The 25964-nt window shown below is 39.2% G+C and overlaps 2 protein-coding genes and 1 long non-coding RNA gene across 3 annotated transcripts; 1 reads left to right on the top strand and 2 right to left on the bottom strand.

The window, feature by feature from the left end:
- Positions 1-144: 144 nt before the first annotated feature.
- Yip1d1 (Yip1 domain-containing 1) lies at positions 145-8639 on the top strand. Its single transcript, XM_018004786.2, has 6 exons — positions 145-333; positions 412-626; positions 683-717; positions 2580-2690; positions 2768-2952; positions 8117-8639. The coding sequence occupies exons 1-6, from the start codon at positions 239-241 to the stop codon at positions 8277-8279; spliced, it is 804 nt and encodes a 267-aa protein (XP_017860275.1). The 5' UTR covers positions 145-238; the 3' UTR covers positions 8280-8639.
- Positions 2604-6500, bottom strand: LOC149269677 (uncharacterized). The gene is made up of 2 exons (XR_016268943.1): positions 6361-6500; positions 2604-3419 (listed from the first exon to the last, which is right to left on the bottom strand). It is a non-coding gene; the product is annotated as an uncharacterized LOC149269677 (long non-coding RNA).
- Positions 8640-22614: 13975 nt separating the features above from the next.
- Positions 22615-25890, bottom strand: LOC108611578 (V-type proton ATPase catalytic subunit A-like). The gene is made up of 2 exons (XM_018004297.2): positions 23925-25890; positions 22615-23864 (listed from the first exon to the last, which is right to left on the bottom strand). Exons 1-2 carry the CDS (start codon positions 24867-24869, stop codon positions 22779-22781), a joined length of 2031 nt encoding a protein of 676 aa, XP_017859786.1. The 5' UTR covers positions 24870-25890; the 3' UTR covers positions 22615-22778.
- Positions 25891-25964: the final 74 nt, after the last annotated feature.

Below are 25964 nucleotides of genomic sequence, written 5' to 3'. Positions count from 1 at the left end.
TTTTTTATGAAAAGTTTTCTTTACATAAAATATTTACAATTCTTACACTTAAATCTTAACATTTACGCGCCACTCGATCGCTTTGCAGCACTGCCCGACATTTAACAGTAACAGTATTGGCGTTCCGTTAACAGAGATGTTAACGTTACCGGTGAATGGCAATCAGCCGTTCCCAGTGACGTGTTGCACTGTATTTCTAAATTAACTATAACTTTAAATATTGTTTAGTGTTTATAATATGGCACAGTTTGGTGGACCGAATGATTTTTACGCCTCCGGGCCATCAGCAGATGCCAGTTACAATTTTGATATGCCAGAATTTGGCCAAGAACTGTAAGTTTCATGTGACACGCCACCGCATTTAAAATTGCTTAAGAACTGTTTCTGATGATATTTTTCGGGTTATCACAGCAATTTCCAGACTTTCGACAACACACAGCCGACGGTGCCGCCAAACTATGATGCCGCCTACAACAATGCACCTACTCAAGGTCTTGGCGGCTTTTACGATCCAACCGCCTACACGGACTCCAGCTTTGCGCAGGATAAATCCTTCAAGCAGACCAGCGCAGCCGGCGGAGCGGCTTCTGGCAACGCATTCGAGGATGAGCCGCCACTCCTAGAGGGTAAGCTCTGTCAATATATAGTATTCCAAGTGATCTAAAGTTATTCTATATTTCAGAATTGGGCATCAATCCGAATCATATATTTCAAAAGGTAAGTTTAGTCGTTTACAATTATGAGCAATTCGAGGACAACTTCAAATCTTGGTAAATTGCATATTTAATGAGCGTCGTTCCTTTGGTGGTGCTGCTGCAGATTGCCTCATTTTATTTGCATGCGCAATTACTTCACCTACTGCTTTATTCTTCCTTTTGCTTTTACGCACTCCGCTTTTGTTTTCAGTTTTCTAATTTGTGCAGTTGAAATTGTGTGTGCCAGACAGAGCGAGAGTGAGAGCGCCCAGAGGAATGGCGCTTGAGATAGTTGAAGAGAGTGAGTGGTAGGATGGACGAGAGTGAGAGAGAGTGTGTGTCCACTTTAGGCCCAGCTTTTCTGCCGCCACCAACTTCGCGCTCTCCCGCGCTCAGTTTTAATTGAAATTTAAATGTTTTTGCATTTCGCTTTTGTATTTATTTATTGCACGCTGCTTTTTCATGATGCCGTTTTTTTTGCGCTTTGGTCGTTTGCATTGTTGTTGCCTTGCACTTGTTGGCTATTTTTTTTTTTTTTTTTTTTTTTTTTTTTTGTAATTTTATTTTTGTTTTGTCGTTAATGAAGACATATTTTTTCATTGCTCTGTTGCCGTTTTGTTGTGTGTTTTAAATAAATAAAACAACTTTTGTGTTTTTAATTAAACTTTTTCCTTCGTTTTGCTCTATGTAACTTTTCTCCACAATTTTGCCTTTTGTGGAAATTCGCGTCGTAGTTTTTTTCTTTTTTTTTTTTTGTAATTTTCTTTGGAATTTATTACGTTTGTGTTAATTGAAAAATGAAAATGTTAATGAGTGCGTTGCCATCATAAAAATTAAGTGAAATACTAATTAAATTGCATGAAAAAACAGCATTAAATAGCGACAACAAATCAGCACAGAACGAAGCCAAACAACAAATTAAAATAGAATTTAAAGCAATCTGTTGGATATTAAAGTAGATTTATTTCTAATGCTTGAAGCGGCTTTTAAATTTCAATGTAATTAAATGCGTGAGTTGTTTTTATGAATGTCTCCATTACTTATTTTTATTTACAAAACTTTTTGATTACTAATCTAAGAGTGAACCGATATAATTTGTGACCTGGTATATCTCAATGTGAAGCTACAATCAAATTTCGTCATATTTTTGGCTAATAAAACTGGTTGGTCTTTTCACACGGTCCAATAAACTAGGCAACATATTTTGAACAACGAATATCAGATTATATAAAACAACAAACTTTTGGTTTGCATAAAAATATATACATATGGATGTACCTGTATGTATATAAATTGTAAATTTCAAATTGTCGCCTATAAATTAGCTTTTAGCTAATAAAGGATATGAAAGAGGATTTGTTAAAGGATTTCATGTTAAAGTCAACTGACCTACCACAGGGTCACATGTGTCTCTCTCTCTCGCCCTGTGTGTGTGTGTGTTGTTTTTTGTCTCTAGTAGAAAACGATTGTTTTTGGTTTGCTGTTGTTTCATTTATTTCTGGGCTCGTGGTCTAAATTCTCGTGCGTCAAACATGTTGACAGGGTCGTTCGGTGCTCTGGTTCGCTGACTGGTCAGCAATATCATTTATCATCAATTTCCATTTTTCAAATTTCACTGTGCGAGTGCACACACCCAGATACAAATACAGACATACAAACATACATACGTGTACACAGAGCAACTGTTCAAAAAGCGGAACTTAGGCTCCATTTTATGGCTGTTGTGAGTGAGTGTGTGTGTGCGAACAAATGAATTGTGTCGTGTCCTGCCGTAGCTGATGAATGATGACGGCGCTGTTCAGTTGCGAAATCCTTCACTTGCTTTAATTTCAATAGTATTGCTTTGGAATCACACAATAACTCGCTCTCCTTATTTCATTTTAGACGCTCGCCGTTTTGAATCCGCTGCGCGGCACAGATCAACAAATTCTCCAGGACACGGACATGGCCGGGCCATTGGTATTCTGTTTGACACTCGGAGGCATTCTGCTGCTGGTGTGTAAATCCCAAAAGTTCTCTAATTGCATAGTTCGAATGATTCCTTTTCCATTTGCATTTCCATTTCGTTTCAGAGCGGAAAAGTCACCTTCTCCTATATATATGGCATCGGCGTCATGGGCTGCATATTCTTCTACTGCCTGCTCTCGCTGATGGTCACACGGTCGCAAGTGACCTTCGGGGCGGTTGCCTCCGTGCTGGGCTATTGTCTGCTGCCCATGGTCGTGCTGTCGGGCATCAACATTTTAATCACCATTCAGTAAGTAATTGTTGACACAACTGGCTGGCTTTCAGCCATACGGCCATCCATACCCATAGAATCCCAAACAATCACCCAACCACCCATCGGGCCATTCAGGCATATTGAGAAACCCGCCCCCATTTGGTCCTTCTCGATTTGTATTTATGTTTTTAATTGAAAAGTTGCCAATGCATTGTGTGCCCGGCCGTAATTACAAACTTTGGCTAAGTCAGCCCAGCTGCGACTGCAGCACGTTCAACTACTTAGCCTTGTTTGATTATTGAAACTTGAAATATTCCTAGTTTGATTGCGATTACTTTAACGATTGTTTGCCCACTGAATCCAACAGGGGTTCATCATGCCATTTAATATTGAGGATTAGAGACGAGCTTTTCCTTTTAGCATCTATTGGTGCAGCAAGAGTCACATATATGAAAGCCGAGGGGAAAAAAAGCTGTGGAACAAGTTAAAGCAACTGCAGTGGACTAAAAATGAGAGAGACAGAAAACAAAAAAAAGTTAATTAGTGTAATAGTTTTTAGCAGAGATAAAGTTAATTTAATTGCCACACAACTTTTGAATAAGTAAAGTAGTTCTAGTTAAAGCATTAACATCCTGTTGACCTTACTTGGAATGCATGAGAATCGCAGAGTAGGGCATTTAAACTGGCGTCCGTTTGTCTTGCCTTTAAGGTCAGAGGGACCATAGATAATTACATATATATGTACACAATTACATATATAACTGCATGCGTACGTAGTACGTAACGACTTAAATACATGCATGCCATGCGTACATGCTTATATGTATGCATTCTTGTTTTCATGCCTATATATATGTATATACTTTCATACATATTTATACATACATGTGTACATACATGGTTACCTATATACATACATGCATACGTATTGTATATGTTGAGACATGTATGTATGCATACGCACAAAGTATGTACATTTAGACTTATCTACATACATGAATACATGTTATGCATGCATATGCCTATGCTACATGCATATGCTACATACATACATTTACTTAAATTGATACACAAATACATGCATACACTGATTCAAAGACAGACACTCACATATATATACTCATGTATACACATGCATATGCATGTAGATAGTTAACTGAAGTTGCATGCATACACGCACATCCCTCCAGACACACGCATGCACACACACACACCATGCATACACCTGCAAATATGTACATGCACAACATGCATACTCACACTTAGGTACATACTATATATACATGTAATTACATCATAGTTTTTTATGCATTCACCTACCGGCTATTGCCCGCCCTCCACCGTCCCCTCTATTTTAGCTATCAAATGGATAATTTTGCATTACACATGTTAATAAACTTCAACATTTTATGGCCTTCAGTTACATGCATTGTTACATTCCTTGACTTTTCTTAATTATCCGCATGTCGTGGCGTATGTAGAACACAGGTTTTTAATTCTGTAGCTGCATGAAAAAAAAAAAAATTAAAAAAACTAGGCAACTTAATTTGCGCTTTTAGTGCACTTTGGGGGCCGAAAAAAAAAAAGAAATGAATGGAAAAATTGCTACCAAGCGCCCAGCTATGCGCCGTTTAATTTTCGCGCCACTTTTGCAACTGGAGAAGGCCACAAAAAACGTAGGAGAGAACCAAAGAGAGCTGACTGAGTGTGCATGCGTATGTGTGTGTGTGCGTGAAAGACACAGTAAGCGGGTGATATGCCGTGTCCGGATATCCAGAGCTGGCCACGTATTTTCCTTTTCAAATATGTGTTCAGCACTTGGTGTATGTGTAGTCGCTAGTTTGCCTTTTGATACCCTGTACTTAATGAAGAAGATGGGTAGTATTCTGTGTATGAAAAAGCTAGCGAAGAGATTTAGTTGTAGAATAGAGATTATTATGGTTTTTATGAACGGATTTCACAAAAGAGTTGGACTGGAAATTTTGTAGACTAAGATAAAACAAAAAATTAGTTTAATTAAATTTGATTTTATGATTTAATATTAGTTATCTTCAAGGGCAATGCGAAGATTATATAAAAATTTTATAATTTTGTTATACAATTTATATACAATTGTTATACAATTTATAAACTAATCTAAAATTCGATTTGTGTAGAACTCAGTGTTTAAGTCTCTAAGGACTTCAGATCTGAAGAATATTTTAAGACTTAGAAATCAGAGACTGTAATTCTTATACATAGAGTACAGTCATCTCTATATATTGAATTTGTAATTGAAATAAGACATTAGTTAGTAAAAAGTCTAGTTCGTGTAATTCTCGTTTCATTTCCTTACAGGGTATTTGCTAGTTAGCCACTTTTAAGACAAACACTGGTAGTCTGCTTTCTTTTTTCTCTCTTTTTTTTAAATTTTTTTTTGCCCCTGTGAAGAGCATCACGCAAATGTTGCGTGTGCTGTGCCAAAGCCCGTATGCAGCAGCGAAACCCTCGGCGCACCAACCTATCTGTACTCCTGCCCCGCCCCCCCAACCAACAGCCAACAATCCTATCGAGCCTTTGGCCAGAACTCTGGCACGTCATAATTTCAATTGGCGCTCGCACGAAAAACAACTATTGCCCAAGCTTACTCGACACCAGCAGCGTTTTGTCTGCCAGCTCCAGTCCCAGCTGCCCCTCCCGTCCCCTTCCACTTACGAAGTGGGCTTTAATTTTTTCTCTTTTGGCTTTTTTTTTTTTTTTTTTTTTTTGAGTCCTTTGCTGTAGCTGCCCAATTGCCATTTGGCTGGCCGTTTGCTTGCATTTTTTATTTGTTGGTTTTAAACGCCTGCACTTTGTGTGCATGTGTGTCTGCGTGTGGGGTGTGGGTGTGTGCGTGGTTGTTGATGTTCATATACTTCTACTCGCGCGCAACGTCCGGCAAGTTTACAGTAAATATTTTTGCGATTTTTTTAGACAGACTTTTTAATTGAGTTTGTTTGGTGATGCAAAAGTGCACAAAAATTACACAGACAGCAGTTGGACGTGTTTGCCAAGGGTGTGTGTATGTGTGTGCGTGTGTGTGGCTGCGCTTACAGCGCATTGGTTTGATTGGTTTTAGTTGCCAGGCCCTGCGTGCTATCCACTTAAGCTGAGCCAAAAATCACTTGGCACAATCGACAACAAGAGAGAGGACTACAAGAGTGAGAGAGTGAAGGGGGGAGGGAGAGGTGTAGAGGGAGGAGCTTAAAGAGAACAATATATAGGTCGAGGTTTAAGGTGACTAAGGTTATGTATATACACATGGTCAGATGAAAGCGAATTGCGACAGTTTTTTGGGACCAGCTGACCCCAGGCGACAAAGCGACCGCAAAAAAAAAGTATATAAAAAAAAAACTGAAAATAAAGCGAAAAAAAGGCAATCCATTAAATGGAACATTCAGACCTTTCCCACACACACACACTCACCCTTTTGACGCATGACAATTATTTATAGATTGTTATACGGATTGTACAGTTTGTTGGCCAGATTATGCTAAAAAATGAAATACAAAAATAAAAAAAAAGTTGTTTGCTGTTGAAAGCTAAATCAATTTTAACTTAGTTAAATGTCAAGCCAAAAGAAAAGTATTCAAAGTGATTAATTAATTCTGTTTATTCTTAGAAATTGCATTTAGCTCTAAATACATATATGCATATATAAATAAACTTTCTTAATGAAAAGCAGTCGATTGAAAGCTTTTTGAAGCGCTTTTCATGGAATGGAATTGTATTTACTGCTGATTTTTACAAGTATTGCTTGCTGCTTGACGTTTCAGCAAACTTCTCTTGCCGCAATCTCTGCTGAGACTCGGCTAACGAATATGAACTTTTTGTTGTTCAGCTTGGGCCGTGGGTTGCTTTCCTGCCTCAATATGCTTCTATTACCGCCATTTAAATCCATAGACTCGAAGACGAACTTTTATCAGAAACTGACGTCATTAGATCTGCTAACAAGAGTTGCTGACAAATTTAGAAATTTGTGCCTCTCAGTTAATATTTCTCAACTGTTTTGCCTGAATGAGCAAAAAATCATTATAAAATACTTGTTGAACAGACCTCGTATATCATATATGATTGATCTGTCTGTGATGATGCTTAAAAATCTCGAAAACATTATTAGTTATGTTAATCTCTAGATTCAGTAATTACTATTTCTGAAACGTAATACTACGAAGACCTGTATCAAATTGATAAGAATTTATACTCTTATGATTAGGAATTAGCTATCAATAGCGAAGTGTACTACAGGAGGTCAATACTTTTTATTTAATGATTAGAAATAATAAACAAACACATATATGTATTAATTTATAAATGAACTTAAACGTATTATTCTAAAATTATCAAAAGATCAGCTAGCTATAATAAGTTTTAAGCTGAGCTCATTGGAGATGGGAAATTAGCAAGTGGATTTGTTATTATTTTGTTTTTATGGTATGATTCTGCATGCATATATTTTATTCAAATTTGTGTTGTATATCTTAAGGTGACAATCACAGAGCAAAACTTTCAAGTAGTGCCATTATATAAGTATTAGTTAAAAGTATCCAGAACTTTAATCAACAATGATATGGAAGTTATCATAGCTAACTTTACAATAATCACTCCTTAATCATTTATTTAGCATCCTCAGAGTATTCAATTTAAAGATATAATTCACGTAATATGTTTACTAATGCCTCAATCTGATCTCCTTTAACTGTGATTAGGCTAGATGAACGCTCTAAGTCGCCTGCTCGAAGCTCTTGCGGGCTTAACTCGGATGTGAAGTGTATATAAATTTGCATTCTCTCTTTCTTCACGTAGGACTTTGTAGTTGGACTGTGTTTGCACATCCTTTGCACAGCGCCTGCTGTCTTTGTTTGCCCTGCTCATTCATTCACAAAATACACACACACACACACACACACACAGTTGCACACTCGCACACACACGCTCGTAGGCAGTGAATAATTTTTTCTTTTTCCTTTTTTGTATGGCAAACACTCAGTCAGCCGTACACTCTATCCCGCTGCTCATGCATATGCATTGTTTATTGATTTTACCGCCAATGTTTCTCTTTGCATTTCTCTCAATTTTCCAGCTCCTCTTGCCTTGCCCTGTTTTATACACCCTACCACTCACCCACTTACACTCACTGACTCACTCACTCACTCTATCTAAATCTCTTTGCGCTTTGCAGGGGCACACTCGGCCTAATTGTGAGCGGCATCGCCATATTCTGGTGCGCCATATCGGCCTCGAAACTATTCGCCACGGCATTCTCCATGGACCATCAACAGCTGCTGATTGCCTATCCGTGTGCGATGCTCTATGGAGGATTTGCGTTGATTACCATTTACTAGGCCGCCCCAAGGCAACCGTGTATAGCTGTGTGTGTGTGAGCGTCTGTCTGTGTGCCAGCTCTTGTCTGTGTGTGTGTATTGCAATATTGTGGCATGGTTTTAATTGTCCCACACAGACACAGACACACACACACACACATACTCACACTCGCATTCAGCCTATAGACATGATAATATTTTAAGAATATAAGCACCGATTGCAGATTTGTTTTTCCATATGCTTTTCATCTCGTTTCAATTTTTTACAATGTGCACGGAATCTCGTAATAAATTTGATTGAGAGAGAAAGAGCCAGAAGAGAGAAAGCGAGACAGAGAGAGAGAGAGATGGTGAAAAAGAAAAATTGTTAACAAATTGTAATTGGTTTTTTCCTTTTATTATTGACGGGGCTATCGGATCGGCTGGGCATCTTTTATACATATTAAAATTTTAATTTGCTGACATCCTGGCAAAAGGACACACGGACTGCTCAATGAAGTTTTACAAGTGTGCAGCAAAAATACGATAAAATAAAAAATATAAATAAAATAATTAAAAATGAAATAAAACAAAAGGTTTTGATAAATCCACATTAAATGTGAACCAATGAAAAATATATATATATCACAAATCGAGTTCCACAATTCGGGTATGAATATTATATGTGCATATATACATAATAACCATACATACATATATATTTATATATACACAGTATATGGCAATTGTGTATTTATTTTAAATAAAGTCTTACCATAAATATGCGAAATGCATTAATGGATTTTAATAATTCGCCTATCATTTTTCCGAATTCTTTTAAAAACTTTTCATTTATTTTAATCAACGTTAAGCTGTGCTTCAATTGATTCAATTTTTGCTGAAATAATTTAAAAAGAGATGCCATGCTTATTATAAGGTTAATTCAATTATACATATTTTATTGATCTTAAATATTTTTTACTTCTATAAGGGATTTATTTGTTTAAAATAAAATTTATTAAATTGCAGTTAAAGAAAATATTTAACGGAGTGTATTATAAAAGATTGATAGATATATATCAATGCAGATAAGAAGCTGAAGGGAATATTAAAGCTTTTCACTATATTTGTAATTATCGAAAGTCCTCCATATATTTATCGAATTGGTCTAAACTGAAGATTCTTCTTTAATATCTGCTATATTATAATTAGAAGTGAATGATGATCCTAAGATTCTAATTATCTGTTGCTACTTACAGGACTTATAAGACTTCTGGCAAAGTATTTTATACTGATGGATTCTAATAGTTCTATTTGCTAGAATAAATAAATATATATTGAATAATTTTCGTATACTCACTTACTTTCTTAAGCACTCACAGAGTTCCTATGAACATCACTTTTTTATATCAAACAAATATTAACTTCTCAGGGTAGGTATTTGCATAGAAGAAAACTTCATATTGCCCTAATTAAGATACGAGCATTTTGTTCCTTTCTATTTTTTTTGCTTTGTTGGATTTTCCGATTATAATCGGTATAATTTTGGACAGATGTGAATGCGCTTGAATAATGCAAAGTGTTAATTGAATTTGTTAATGGGCGAAGCAAGTAACAAGCGATGAAAAAGAATTAGGTAAGCATGCGCGACTACTTGATACCCTGCTGGAAGACAATAATGGGTATCTAAGAGTTAAGTATATATGTAAGCGATGTATATGGGCAAAAGTAAGTTATATATTTTAACTCATGCACCCAATTGGCTCCAATGGTAAGTCTGACTAAATTACAAACATCTTTATATATATATATTTATATTTTTTATACAATAATATACAGCCATAATCCTCCTTAGCTCTTTAGCTGTGTGGGCACAGGGTGTATTTCTGAAAAAAGGGTCCGACTTAGCTATGCGCCCGCTTTGCCTGTTTACCATATGCAAATAAATCGGCCTTATTCGCTTTCCCGGATTCATGTCCTTTTACTTGCTGCTGCCGTTGTTGTTGTTGCTGCTATTGTTGTTGCTGGCATTGTTGTTGCTGTTGTCGTCACATTTTCATATTACATAATTAGCGGCATTTGGGTTGGCTTCGCTTTTGCTTCTGCTTCTGCGTCTGCTTCTGCGTCTGCTTCTGCTTCATCTTCGGCTGCGGCACTTGCTTTGCTCCTTATGGCAGTCGCCTTGGCCGCCTCTGCATGAATAAATTGCAAAATGCGTAGCACACTTTGTGCTTTGCGCTTTTTGATTTCCGTTCGTTCCGTTCCGTTCCCATGCCATGCCACGGCACGGCACGCCCCGTCTGTCCCTGCCCAGCCCACTTGCCGCCTATGCAAATTGTTGTAATTACTACAATTCGGTTGAGCATTTTTATGGTCGCTTGGCAAAAAAATGGAAATGTGGGCGAGTGTATATATACGTAAATATAAGTGTGTGTCTGTGTCTGTGTACATGCGGAAATATTTGTGCGCTAATTGCGTGGCGCGCATTTTGAAAGCGACGCCGGGTCGGGCCAGTGTAAAGGACATGACCAGAATCGGAGTGTGCTTAAGCGGCGTTCATCAAAGGCGCAGCTCGCCATTAGCGCCATTAATAAACACTCGTTAGCATCCGTTGCAGCAGCAGCAGAGGCAGCAGCAGCAGCAGCGTCCAGAGCTCACCTCTCGAATGTGTTGCTGATAATTAGAATTAGCGCACAATTAGCACATCCATCAGGTGGGGGATTGGGTTTTTGGGCGCTGTATAAGTGGGACGGCTTGCTTTGCTTTAAGCTTATTAGCTGCGCTCAATTTTGAATTAATAAGCAGCTCGGACTTGCTCGCTCGCTGAAAATCCTTAGCTACGAAAAAACCAGCGCCACAATAGCGCGCGCCGGAACGTTCATCCTGAAGCGTTAAGCCAACAATAGCAACACCTGCGTTCAAAAGCAGCTTAACAAATGCGCAGCCAGCAAAGCCAGAGAGGAGACGAGCAGATGAGATGAGGCGAAGAGGCGAAGGCGGAAGCAGCACAAAGCGTAGCATCAACGGATTGGGCGTGGCCACAACAAGAGTTATTACATTTTAGCTCTTGACGCAGCAGCTTCTCCTAAAGCTGCATTTTAATAAATATGCAATATAAGAAAGAAAATGCAAAAAAAGATAAGAAGCAGAGGCAAGTATAAGTCTAAATATAAGTAAAGCGTAAAAGAAAAACGAATAACAACAAAAAAAAAAAAAGAAAAAGGAAAAAGTAAAAAGAAAAAAGCTCAACAACTCAAGCACAGTCAGCGACAAAGCCACCAAGCGTAAGTAACAGAGTGTGCGAGACAGAGAGAGTGTGAGCGTGGGCGTGAGCGTTAGAGTGAGCGGCGAGAAGTGGAATCCGTTAAGGCCTTGCCAGCTGCGTCTAAGTTGCAGCCAATGCCAAAAGTGATGGCGTTAATTACGCTGCCTCAACGCAGCGCAATAGAAAACGTGATGGCAACGCTATTATGTATAAATGACATGCAATGAGTGGGAGGAGAGATGAGAGAGTAACAGAGAGTGAGAGTGTGAAAGAGAGAGCGAGAGTCGGTGTGAGAGGACGTGTTGGTTAGTCTGGCAGCGTTCTTTCATCTGCAAGGCGAACCAAAGGCACATCGTGTGCAGTTGCCACATTTTTAATTAGCGTGCTTAAAAGCGCATTGACTATGCCAAAGGCTGTCAGCATGCCACACTCTGTATGTGTGTGTGTGTGTGCGGGTGTGTGTGTATGTGTCAAGGTGTATTTTAACTGCAAACTAACCAAACCACAACAGTTACAAAGGCGAAAGTACAGACTCATTCAGTTGGCTGTTAATTGAAATCAAATATAGGCGTCTTTAAGACTGCGTAAACTTGATTTTAACAAGTGTTTGAGTAAGGATTTATGTAAAAGTAAAATAACCAATATAGAGGTTTAAACTAAATATTGGTTTAAAGTAATATATGTTTAGCAAATTATCTATAATAATTTGATAATAATTATTAGATCTTTTATATCTTAGCAAATTTAAAGCTTGACAGTGATTTAACAATTCGTATAGCTTTTCTTAATATAAGTACGTCTCCTTAATATAATACGTTGAGTTTGATTAATTTCAGTTATATTATTAAGCAGAAATTTTACAGCGAGTTGACTACCTGTTAGCTAAAAATATGTTGGATTTAATTTATAATTTAAACATAAGTGCTAGAGCTCATTAGCACTGTAAACTTGATATTTATTGAACTTGTGGTTAAAATATATACCCGAATTCAGCATAGATAAAAAATGTTAAACAAAAACCCGTCAATTTTTAAAGTATTTATTGAAAGCTTTTATTATGCCATCCACAACAGCCTGATACCATAGCCCAACAATGCTTTGGCCTTTGGCATTTTCACAGCTTTTCCATACTTTTCCTAATGATTATTATTTTTGGTTACAGGGTATAGAAGAACACACTGGCACTTGCTCGCCCACGTATGTGTACACACACACGCGCTTGTGTGCGAATGTGGTTGGCGAGGTGGGCGAGGCACACTGCTTGCCATAAGTCGGCTGCGTAATCCCCACGGCGTTGACTTTTAGAAAAGCCAAACCAAATTGTTCGGTTCGCCTCATCCAAGGCAACCCAAAAACAGGTAACACAACCAGCCACCCAACCAGCACCCAACCAGCTAACCACCCAACCACCCAGCTATCCACATGCATCCGACGTTCGCTAAAAGCCAAATGTAACATTTATGGCTATGCTTCAAAATGGGCAGCCCACGAGGGGCAAAGTGTAGAGCAAGAGGGTGGGAGGGTGGTAGGGTAGGGTGTGTGCGAGGGGGCGTGGACAGCACGTTGATTGCTGCGGACACCGCTTATTGCATGCTTCCGGGCGCCGAGCCAAAGCCACAACCATAAGCGTATGGGAGAGGAAGGCGAGAAGCTAGGCGGGTGAGTGGGAGCAGCATTTGGTAGCAGGTAGCACTTGGGGGCCGGGCCAGGTGAATTGGCTGTAACGTTACTTGGGCCATGCAAAAACCAATTAGCCGGCTGCTCAAGAGACGCAGTCGACGCAGCCGACGCAGCGACAAGCAACTGGCTTGGGATAGCAAAAGCAAAGCTCTTGAATCGAAAGCCCAGCAGGAGGAAAAATGTGTGCTAAGCATGTTTATTGTTTTTCACTTTTCATGCACTTCATTGAACTTGGACTTTCGGCTCCCGCCGACGTCGGATAGCTCTGATTGCCCGACCAGCAGATGCTGTGAGGGAAGCAAGTCGATTTCAACTGAACTGTAGATAATCCCCTGACAACAGCAGTTAACAGGCAACGATTACTTGGCAACAAGTCAATTACGGACTCGCCGAGTCGACTCGAGTCCTGTGCCTGGCTGCAGCGATAAGCGTCTAACACTAACACAACTCGGCCGGCTAACACAATAAATTCCTTGGCCCGCTGCAGAGATCCCCAGTTTAATGCGCTAACTAATTGGGCAAGGGGCATGTTGCTCTAGCTGGAGCTGGAGCTGTTGCTCTTGCTGTTGCTTGTGCTTCTATTGAAGCTGAAGCTGAATGCGGGTTACGGATTCCTTGCTCAGCGCACCAACCTGCTCTGGCGACCTGACTTCAGCCCTCTGCCCTCTTATCGTCAGCTGGCAATCGCTTGTAATCTGCTGCTGCTCACTCACGAACTACTACTTGCCCACTCTCTCTCTCTCTCTCTCTCTCTTTCTCTGTCTATAGAGCATGATAACTTTGTCATGCGGCTTGCAACACACAACACACAACGGACAATGGACAGTGGATTGTAGGCTATGCACGCATCTAGCCTAATCCGCTTAAGGCTCCTTCTATACGATGGCTTTTGATTCATGTGCGATTCTGTTTGCCAGAGTTTGCAATTTTTAATTGAATATTCATATACGTTGAGCTTAATGAGTTTTATCCATAAATATGTATATGTAATTACCCCTACAGGCGGAACATGGCTGGAAAATATCTAGATGTATATAAATATTTAAGTTAGGCCAATCATTTCTTATCAAATTTAAGAGGGTTAAGAGGGAGTATTTTCAGTACTTTTTATTCAATATTTACTAATTTCCTTTTTGAGTTTTTATGAAGCCAGCTCACGATAGATTACTTATTATTTCCTAAGCTAGTTATAGGAAAACAAATTCATATATTGTTTCATAAATGCATTTAAAAAATATTTTTGTTAAATATATATTTCTGGAAATGTGGTCATATATATTTATAAATAAATATATAAACTATTATATATCTAGCGAGTTATTAGCTGCTTATATAAAATGTTATATAAATATACCTATATAGATATATATAGAAAAGAGTGTTCTACTAGATCTAACTAATGGAAGAAATTCAATGAATTTAAGCTCTAGGAAATACTTATCTTACTTACAGATCTTACTAATGGAAAAGTCTTAACCTTCGTCTCATCTTAACCTACAAAATTATAGAGTATCTAAGTTTCCGCTAGCCAGCAAACAATTTTTAGTAACTCGTTCAAATTACATTTCGACGATTTTTACAACATTTTTATTGGCTGTCGAATGGCAAATGGCAAATGGCGATTGTCTGCGGTCTGGATCTGAGTTTTGGTCAAGATTTGGCTGGCTTTGCGATTTCAGTTATGCGGTCTCCAGAATTCAATTAAAAGACAACATAACATTTCTCTTGTTAGTTGAGTGGAATGGGTGCAAAAACTTGGCACACACTTGGACAGTCAGTATGATGCTGAAAGTTAGTTGCCCGGACTGAGCCAGGCGAGATAAGGATGAAGCCAAGGATAAGGGTAAAATGAGTTTAGTTCAAAAAACCAGAGAGAGAGAGAGAGAGAGAGAGAGAGAGAGAGAGAGAGAGAAGGAAAAAAAAACAACTTTTAAGCACGTGCGGCAAATTTGGCTGGCAAATGCTCAGCTACGAATCATTCAGGCGGCAACAACAAACAGACAGAAAAACAATGCGGCAAATGGAAAGAGAGCTGACACACGCTCTCTGTATGTGTGTGTGAGACAGAGAGAGAGAGAGAGCCAGATAGATGAAGAGAAAGAGAGAGCAGAGTTTGGGGCTATAGCTCATACGCTTGGCTGCATTTGCATATTTTGTTGCGAATTGTTGCTCGACTGGCTGCTAATAGGAAAATGCGACACAGACAACGAGCAGACATTGCCAGAGCGAGACAGAGGCAGGGAAAGAGAGAGCGAGCTGGTGTTGGCACGAGTTGCTTTTGCATGTCTAATACGCTTTGAACTCTCAGGCGCTGTTAGGAAATATGTATGTCAAATGCTTAATCAGCCGCACACACTCAAACACACACACATACTCACAATGCATACACTCGCAACTGTGTGAGGCAAACAAAGCAAACGAGTGAACGAGCGATGCATAAATATTTCAATAGCATACTTTTCGGCTACGTGCACAGAGCTTGCTCTTGCTCTACCAGCCCCCGCCCCTCTCCAGCTCCTTCCTGTTTTTGTTGCTGCTGTGCATCGAAATACTCTGCTGCATTTTTATTTAATGTAAATAATTGAAACAATTTTGCAGGACACATAGGCCGTATTATTGGACTTGAAATGCAAAATCTGTCGCACAGTTGAGTTGGCTCCATAACACGGCAGCTGAGTGCAAAGGCAACCATCGAGCAGTGCTTAGCCTAAGATATATCTATTAACTGGGTGTCTGCTAGAAATTTAAGATATGTGCAAGCATATATCTATATACACATTGCTGTATGTATGTATACATATGTGAGCTTAGCTGACCAAGCGAATGTGATTTGAATAGCTTAAGTCTTAAGCTGAAACATTTTCCATAACATTTTATTTCTTATGTGTCTTCACTTTTAACTTTTCTTCTTCTATTTAAATTTTATATGGAATTTAATATTTCAATATTTCATCTCTTTTACTACCCAACTCTTCTTTCCTATTCAAACTTTGCGCGTTGGCGTCTTTAGAGTGTGCAAATGAGCTGCAAGATAGACGATTAGCTCGCAGTTCGATTTTGGTGCCATTCTTAATCTAGATAAAAGTTTTACAGCAATTCAGTCATTAAAATTGAAACTAATTGAGTTTTTAAGTGGGAAGAAATTTGAGAAAAAAATACATAAAATAGACAGAAAATGTATATTATAAATTTCTTATTCTTAGCCTAACTAAGTAATATATGGACACGGATTTAGTTTTTTTTATAATTTGAGCTAGTCAATTAGGAGTTTATTTCTTTAACAAGTTTATGATAAATTTTGCCCTTATCTGATTTTCTTATCTTTATCAGAAGTTTCTTGCTGATATAATTTGCTAATGCTTATCATAAAATTCCCTCTTAAGTAATATAAAAATGCCATTCAGTTTTTCTTTTCTCTTTTTTGTGCCTCATTATCATAAGTTTCTCTGTGCAGTAACTAGTTCAACATAAGTTTCTTCCGTCTTTGATTTGCTTATGTTTCTCACAAGTTCCTCTCTGATATAATTTGCTCATGCTTCTCTTAAGATTGTTTCTTTCGTAATATAAACATGTCATATGTATATATATATTTTTTTTCTTTATGCTCCTTTCCCTGTATACAACTAAATTTAATTTAAAGTCCTACGAAATGTCTCCACATGTATATTTTATTATTATTATTATTTATTTATTTTTTTGCTAATTGCTATCTTAACGAATTGTATCTGCTTCTCACAAGTTTCTCTCCTGAGCTCTTAGCAATTAAGTCGCCTGTGGGCGTATTTTAAAGTAGGTTGCTTATACATTAAAAATAGCTAGCATGAATTGAAATTTTTGTTTGCGCATTTGCATATGTTTATATACACCAAGTACATATATATATTCTCTGTGTGTATATATGTATATTTATGTATGTATTCGCTCTTATATATTGTGTTGATGTGCGTTCTCGAAACAACTTTGGCTTGTCTCAAAGTATTTCAAACTCATTTAGCTGGCAAGTCGCGTGGGCCGCTATTGTTGTTGTTGTTGTTGTTGTTGTTGCTGCTGCTGCTAATGCTGGTTGGCGTGGCGTGGCGTGGCTTTTGCTGTAATTTCGTTGTCATTAAGTTGGCATTATAACAAAATGCCTTTTCAATCACTTTTGACTAAATGCAATGGCTGTTGCTGCTGCTGCTGCTGCTGCCGCTTCGAGTTGCCTCTGCCACCCAGCAAAATCCGAGCCTCAAGTTTTCGGCAATTTTTCGACAGGGATAAGTAAACACAACAATGTCGGAGGGGGGGGGGGGGGGGGGCTGGGCGTCTGGGCGACACTGTAGTCGAGCAAGCAGCAAAGCCACAAAGTAAAAATACTACAACAAGCGACACAATGAAGCTCCAATACACTAGGGAATCCCTAAAAATAGAACTTCAAAGCGATTTGTGAGATATATGCACTTTAGAGGGATTCTGAGTGGAGGAGACGAAGAGCTTAAAGGAAAATCAAATTTATAATATATAAGAGTAAATAGTAACTACATAATAGAGTAGCTCATATATAAGTGAGCATATAAGAGTCATGTGATATTGGGAAACAGAATATGTGATCATAATAGTAGTTGTTATAGTAAGTAGTATAGTAGTATAAGATATAGCAACAAATGGTAATATAATAGTAACAGGTATGGTAAAATCTAATTACCGTAATATAGGAGTATTAGGGATAAGCATCGCTGATATAAGGTATGATATTGCAACCATATGATAGATGAATAGTAGTTGTAGTATAAGGGATCATGTGAGACTTATATGAGAGGAGAGAAGTATACAATAAATTAAGGAATAGAAAAGGATATTGTAACTACATGATAAGGTCGTCGTATGATATGTGAACTATTTCCGAATATTATAGAACCTTACAAAGTATTTGTATGATATAATGGCCAGACATATGATAAAGTAGCCTTAATAGTCATATATTATAGGGAAAAACAAAAAAAGGAAAAATATTTGTAAATAGATTGGGAGAAGGAAGAAACTTTAAATGAGAAAATGTTTGATGATTTTCCTAAAAACAAGCAATTGATGATTTGTCTAAAGGCTATACATAACCATAATAGATCAATGTTAATATACATTTATTTATGTAGTTGCAATACCCAGTCTGAAATAGTCATTTGGAGATAGTTTAAAAGTAAAATACTGAAAGCTCGTCATATCATAAACAAACCACATAATTGTTCTTATAAATATCTATAAATATAATAATCGATGATTTATACAACAGCTCTACTGTACAATGCAACTTCTTGCTTTCTGCGAATATTTCAGCTAATATCGATAAGGACTTTTTATATTCAATGTAATATCACACAATATAACTATATATTTTCAGTGTAAATCTTTTAAGTACACTTAAATTGATCAAAGATTAAAATTACTTCCGTCACACCGCCGCATACTTCATAAAAAAGTCATTATACTCTCCTTAAGGATGTTAAAAATTTAAGAAAAATCGTGAAGCATGGGCCAGGAGTCTCGCTTTGTCCTGGGTAAAGCGAAAATGGAACGCAGTAAATTTCAAGCGTTTCGTCAATGTCACTGCGGCTGGCGTAGACCAAGGATCGAGCGAGCCGTGGCAACGCTGGATGGAGGATATGCCGTCTGCCCACGCATATCCTTTTGTATTTAAAATGTTTGCCTTGCCTGATGAACAGAGCGAAACTTTTCGCTCTTCCGCTACGTGGCTGTTGTTGTTGCGGCTTTACTTTTTTTTTTTTTTTTTTGGTTTTTTATTCGCTTCGCACAACAATTTCATTATCTACGTGGCAAGGACTTTGTCAGCGAGAACTTGAGTGAATGAAGGAGCGATAGGCCAATTGTCTACGGCTGCTGCGAGCTGCCAGTTGGCAAATTTTTTATGGTTAAACTTTTGCATGACATATATGGAGAGGGCGTGGCAAGTTTTTGGGCACTCCAACAGCAGTAGGGAAGAAGAAGAGGGGGGGCGAGTGGAGCAAAGGAGGTGTGTGTGTGTGGCAAGTACTCGAAATAGGGTACACGCGCTGCAACAACAATACCAAAGGACAGCAGCTGAAAAACCGCCAGCGGCGCATTTGCATAGGCTTAATTTAAATTCCCTTAATCAGAAGCATATCAAACAACAACAACAGCCAAAAAGGACAATGAGCGACAGGACCCTTTTGGCACGCAGAGCTAAGCGGCAAAAGCAAAGCCCAAAACAAAACGAGAAAGAACACTGAAAAGAAAAAGAAACACAAAAAAAAAACAAAACAAAAAGGTTCGCTTAACTTTGGCAAATAACTGCAGGCGTTGTAAATCTGCGCAAAAGGACATATCGTCATCAAGCATAACAAAAGCAAAGGCAGCAGGCACAACAGCAACAGCAACAACAACAAACAACACATGGGACTCTCGCCAGTTTCAAAAAATAACAGAATCAAAAGGATTTTGCGTATAAGTTGCAAATTAAGTTGCCGTCACCAAAAACCCAGTCGCTAAAGACGCTAACACCCCGGTTAAAGGACTTGGCATCTGCTTATGATATTCTCCTTTTTGGCCATTTGACGACAACAACAACAACAATGGCAAGCTGAGGCCAAAGAGCGAATCGTTCGGCCAGGCAGTATAAAACATTTCATTTATATCATGCGTAAACTATGAATAACGGTAATAGTTATTATCGTTCTTTTTATCTAGATTATATCTTTTATATGTATGTATATGGGTATATAAAAGCCCAAGTTTACATAGGAAAAGGGTGAAGTACTTTGCTCATGTATTTATGAAAGAGTTTTGATGGTATTTGATTCGCAGTTTATTTTACATACTTAGTAGAACAGAAATTGAGCAAAGTTGCATTATAATATCTTATATTTTTAAATTTGACTTTTGACTTTTTTTTTTTTAAAGACAATTACAGAGTCTTGTAAACCGATATGCTTAGTTAGTGAAATACATATATAGCAGTTAACATAATTATGGCAACTTACATTACCTTAACAGTACTATGTTAGCTCACTGCTATCAGGCATTTGCTGTTCACTTTTTACTCTACTCTCTTAGATATCTTCCCTCTACGCTTCCCTCCTGGCGCAGTTCTCCGCTCTAATTGCTTAGTCAATACATTTAAAATTAAAATCACATATCATGTGGATCCACTCAGCAGACATCAGCTAGACTAAAGCATACAACTTGTTTTTGATTTGGTCCGTTTACTTTTTCATATTATGATGAAATTTCTTTACTCCCCCCCCCCCCTATTTTTTGCTTTGCTATTCGCTGATGTTTGCACATGTGCGTGTGTGTGTGTGTGTGTAAGGAAATCGTCGGGGGTTTGCACAGCTTTAGGTTTATCTAATAGCTAGCATCAACGGCCGTTAGCCTGCGCCCGAAAAATCCCTTAATTGAGTGCACACACACACAGACACATACATAGCCATTAACACACACATACAAACACAAATGCAAGCAGCACTAGGGTGCGCATCGGGTCCTTGGGACGACGATGTCTGAAGCTGGCTCGGCGCCTTTTTATGCGCTTTTAGCGCCATTATCCTTTTACGATTATCGACGCTAAAGCGAATTGACTGTTTGACGTTCAATTGAAATTTTGCATTAAAGCTCAATGGCTTAACCCCTTCAAATTATGCAATAACGTTCCGACAGCCGAGTGACGCAGCTTCCCAGCTGGAGTGGAGCGCGTGTTGAATTTGTTTGGGATCAATCCTAAAAATGTCTTTGTTTACTAAAATATTTATCTAAGATATGTTCTTCTTTTACAAGTAATTTTTCTTGCATTTAATAAAATACATATATTGAAAGTAAAATGGATAATATTTAATAATTAACATTAATCAATTTTTAAAAACAACAAAAATAAAAAATAAGTTAAAAATTACTTGTAATAATACAGTTTCGCCTTTAATATAATAAGATTAATTGAAAATAAAAATACTAATTTTAATTACTTTTCTTTATGAAATTTGGTCAAAAAACAAACTGGACGTTTCTCATTTTCAAATATATCGTTTAAGGTCGTGCGTGATTCGTGTCGGGAGTTCAAATAGTACACGCGTCCAGCTCTATGCTGCAGCTGCGTCCATTAGGGCTCAACTCAAGCGTACAGCTTAAACTCGAAATGGCAACGACGACGCCGACGACGTAAAAGAAGAAGATGGAGCAGGCGAAGAGGAGCAGCGGACTCACTAGTAGGTTGGCAGGAGGCGGACTAGTGTGCCACAGACTGTGGCAACGAACGGCGGCCAATTAGTGAGCATTGCTCATACGCCACGTTTGTCATGGCAGCCGAGCGGCTCGTCTCACACACAAATACACATACACATGCATGCTAGCATGCTCTCTCTCTCTCTCACTCTGTCCTTCGCCCGCTCTCAGTGCTCGCCTAGCGGAAACGGAAGTTGTAAGGGGATTTTCAATTTGCAATTGAACTGATTTTTGGCTTGCTTCGACTTTTTTTCTCTCTCTCTCTCTTCATCTTCTTCAGCTCTCTGCTGCGCTCATTTTATGGCTGAGTTGGTTACTTGGCTGTGGTGCCGAGCGTCGAATGCGGAAATGTAATCATCGCAATGCCTGCCACGCCTAACCGCCCAGCGCCCAATACCCACGCCTCCCCCCAGCACCAGAGGGGGTTTATCGGCAAAGTCAAACGTGCAAGCACACACACACACACACATGCATTCGCATATGTGTGGGTGCACACATATATACATATACATATATACTTACATTTAATTTCCACTAATTGAATCGAAATCGATCTCTCTTTGCAATTTTTGTGTGCTGACTTTTGGGTGACTGACAGAGGCAAGCGTTGGGCGGTAGGCGTGGCGTGGCGCGCATAGCCGCCATCGTTCGTTCTTGCAGCGCATTAATAAACTTTTCGTATAAATCAACGAATTTTGTCGACATTTGGATGCCGTTGCGCAAATTATCGAGCATTGCCAGCAAAAACGCCAAACAGGAACATGGCAAACGGGTAAAAGGATTAACGCTGATTCCGATTCTGAAGCTGACTTCTATGCGCCAAAAAGAAGAAGAAGGTGGCAGAAAAGCGAACAATAAAACTAAGAGCAATAACAGGATGCAAAAAGCTAAAGTGTGGCTTAAGCTGAAATTAGCTAAAGTGGGGTTTGGCGAATGTTTTGCGGGGCGCCAAGTGAAAATTATATAAAGCGTGAGCTCTCTAGGTGCTAAGTGTACTTTAAAAATATTATTAAATGCTTTTTAAATACAAATTTAATTTCGAAGAAATATGAAAAAAAAAAAAAAAAACGTGGACTATAGTATAAGCCTGTTGGTGAAGGTGAAGTTTTGTGAAAAATATGTAAAGTTTATATCTATGTAAGCATATTTAATAAATTGTATTACAATATTTTGAATATATACTTGTTTGTGTAGATAAATAAATAATTAAAATTAAAAAAAATTTTTTTTTATAGTAAATCATATACGGAAATGTTTTGAAACTTTCTAGAAAACAATAATTCATAAAATAAATATACATCATAAATTTCATAACCTTATAAAATTTTCAATTATTTCCTATAATTTTAATTCAGTTTTGGGAATTAATACTAGCCGAGTGACGCTACATTGATTTCCAAATCTTGCAAAGCCTTGATAGTATTCTCATAGATCTTCTCCAACTGCTCCTCGACGGCTTGCTGGCCTTCCTTGGGATCTATGAACTTCATGGTGCCCAATTCGTAGAGCAAGTCGCTGCACTGCTCCCGTATGTGACCCCAGGTGACATGCATCTCCTGTGCAGCCGTATTCTTCACCGCCTGGATGGCCTGATTGTAGAAGGTGATCATATTCTTGAGCATGCCCACCGTCTTGTAGAAGGGGCAGTAGCAGTCGTACGGGCTGTACGAGTTCTGCTGCAGGAAGTCATCCTTCAGCATCTTGGCCACCTCCAGCGTAATCTTGTCGGACTCGTTCAGCGACGTTTTGCCCACCAGCTGCACTATTTCGGACAGGTCATCCTCCTCCTGCAGTATTTGCTTGGCCGTATCACGCAACTCCACAAACTCGGGACTCTGCTCCTCATAGTACTGGTCGAGCGCTCGCGTGTATTTCGAGTACGACTGCAGCCAGTTGACGGAGGGGAAATGTTTGCGCTGGGCCAGCTTCTTGTCGAGACCCCAGAACACCTGCACAATGCTCAATGTTGCCGAGGTAACGGGATCGGAGAAGTCACCACCAGGTGGCGAAACAGCGCCGACAATCGACACGGAACCCTCACGCTCCGGACTGCCCAGGCACGTAGCGCGGCCCGCTCGCTCGTAGAAGGAGGCCAGACGTGCTCCCAGATACGCTGGGTAGCCCGCATCGGCAGGCATCTCAGCCAGACGACCTGAGATCTCACGCAGAGCCTCGGCCCAACGGGAGGTGGAGTCGGCCATCATGGCCACATTGTAGCCCATATCACGGAAGTACTCGGATATAGTGATGCCAGTGTAAATGGACGCTTCCCGGGCAGCCACGGGCATGTTGGAGGTGTTGGCCACCAGGGCAGTGCGCTTCATTATGGATTCGTTGACACCATTCACCTCGATCTTGAGCTCGGGAAAGTCTCGCAACACCTCGGACATTTCATTGCCACGTTCGCCGCAGCCGACGTAGATGATGACATCGGAGTTGGAGTACTTGGACAGTGCCTGTCGTTTAATATACTATGAGAGCAATGAGTCCATTAGCTGGATAATCTCTTCACCTACCTGAGAGATGACAGTCTTGCCGCAGCCGAAGGCGCCCGGAATGGCTGTGGTGCCGCCTTGGACGCAGGGAAAGAACGCGTCGAGGACACGCTGGCCGGTTAGGAGGGGATGGTTGCCCGGCAGCTTCTCGATAACCGGCCGACTGTTTCGCACTGGCCACACTTGGAGCATCGAGTGCTGGGTTTTCTGGCCATCGAACTCCGTTTCGATGACCGTCTCCTCGATATTATAGTTGCCAGCGGGAGCGATGTAGGTGACGTTGCCCAGTCTGCGTGGCGAGATCATTAGGCGATGCTCCACCATGCTGTTCTCCTGGACGGTGCCGTAGATGTCGCCGCTAACGATCGGCTCGCCTATGCGTATATTTTTCGACGGAATGAACTCGAATTCAGCGGAGCGCGAGAGGCAGTTGACATCGACACCTTTTGGCACGTAAATGGATTTCATCAATTCGCTAATGTCGCGCAACGGTCGCTGAATGCCATCGAAAATAGCGCCCATTATGCCGGGGCCCAGCTCGACAGAGAGCGGCTTGCCGGTCTGATAGACGGGATCGCCGACGCTGACGCCCGAGGTGTCCTCGTACACCTGTATGGTGGCCATGTCGCCCTCCAGTCGGATGATCTCGCCCACCAGGCGATAGTGGCCCACGCGGACCAGCTCGTACATGGCCGAGCCGGACATCTGTTCCGCGTTGACCACCGGACCGGAGACCCCAAATACGCATCCTTTTCGCGACACATGCTCATCATGCCTAGTCGCGGGTGTTGCGTCGTCATCAGAGTCTGCCGTGCGATAGGACTTCAATCCTTGTTCCGATGCGTCCTCATGGAGCGCAACAATCGGCGAAGAAGTCCGTTCGCTGATGAACGAGGTGTTTGTCGCCTCCTCTAGTGTCCTAACAATGGGGAATATCTTTTTACACTGACATTTACGAAGACTCATTTTGGTAGAGTATTCAGAAATAGACTAAACCAAACGAAATCGAACTGAGAATTTTATGCGAAAGACTGAAATTACAAGAATTTATACTATTTCTGCATGCAATCGATCAACGAAAGAGGAAGTGCTGAACAATTTTTGAATTGAATTGAAAACAACAAAACTATTTGACTGCTTGGTTAAATTCAACAACAACACAAAATAATAATAATTGATTGCAACTTTTTGCTTAACACGAACTGTAAATTTTAGTTCTATTCTCTAGTGAATGCATTTTAAAATCTTTTCTCTATGCTAATCTCATGAATTAAATTAGCATTTCAGGCAAATTTTTCGTTCATTTGTATTTAAATGTGATTATCTTTACAAAGAAACATAGATCAGGACACAATTCATATGAATTCATATGCCTTTCTAATACATTTGTTAATTAATTAATTATTTTTTATTTTTATTTTTTTAATTACTGAATTAATTTAATAATAATAAATATGAATCAAACTGTACGGATTGTAAACATATATTAAATTAAAATGCTTTACAAAATTCCTAAATTGGAATTTCTTGCTGGGTTTCTTAGATCTCAGTAAATATAATATAGAAAATTTAATATTTTCCCAAATTAGACTCATTAAATACCCAGTAATTTGCATATTAATAGGGACTTCATTGAAAATCGTATACAAAACTTAGAACATGTTCAATGAACCTAATCGAGGTCTACAAATATAAAAGTCGAAGATAAGTCTCCCAAATCATAAAGTAGTTTGAATGTTTTAGATATTTGTTCGTGTATCTACAACTATTATAGTTTATTATTTTGCTCAGAGACCTAGTTTAAATGGCATGAGTTGAACATTAATAACAATTAAGAAACAAGTTGCATAAGGTCAATGTTTAGACTATGGCTAGAAGCAAAGGCAAACCTTCGCCTATGACCTATATACCCCACATAGATATGTACAGGGTATAATATGCTACTTAACTTAAGCTGTGCCTTATTTAGCTAATACTAAATATTAACTATTCACTGAGTGCCACACCCACAGCTGCTTTGGTCGACATCGTTACGCAATCTGCGAGTCGGGCGAAAGTGAG

Source organism: Drosophila arizonae, chromosome 3 (assembly GCF_054131065.1).
Source record: "Drosophila arizonae isolate 15081-1271.41 chromosome 3, UAZ_ARI_1.0, whole genome shotgun sequence".
Taxonomy (NCBI): domain Eukaryota; kingdom Metazoa; phylum Arthropoda; class Insecta; order Diptera; family Drosophilidae; genus Drosophila; species Drosophila arizonae.
Note: the sequence above shows the minus strand (reverse complement) of the source record. Positions and strands in the feature narration are given on the sequence as shown.

Excerpts from the sequence above, each read along its gene's own strand:
- Yip1d1 (XM_018004786.2), top strand. The coding sequence starts at position 239 with ATGGCACAGTTTGGTGGACCGAATGATTTTTACGCCTCCGGGCCATCA. Across the intron at positions 334-411 it reads CCAGAATTTGGCCAAGAACT|CAATTTCCAGACTTTCGACA; the intron begins GTAAGTTTCATG and ends GGGTTATCACAG. Across the intron at positions 2,953-8,116 it reads AACATTTTAATCACCATTCA|GGGCACACTCGGCCTAATTG; the intron begins GTAAGTAATTGT and ends TGCGCTTTGCAG.
- LOC108611578 (XM_018004297.2), bottom strand. The coding sequence starts at position 24,869 with ATGAGTCTTCGTAAATGTCAGTGTAAAAAGATATTCCCCATTGTTAGG. Across the intron at positions 23,865-23,924 it reads GCAAGACTGTCATCTCTCAG|GCACTGTCCAAGTACTCCAA; the intron begins GTAGGTGAAGAG and ends ATTAAACGACAG.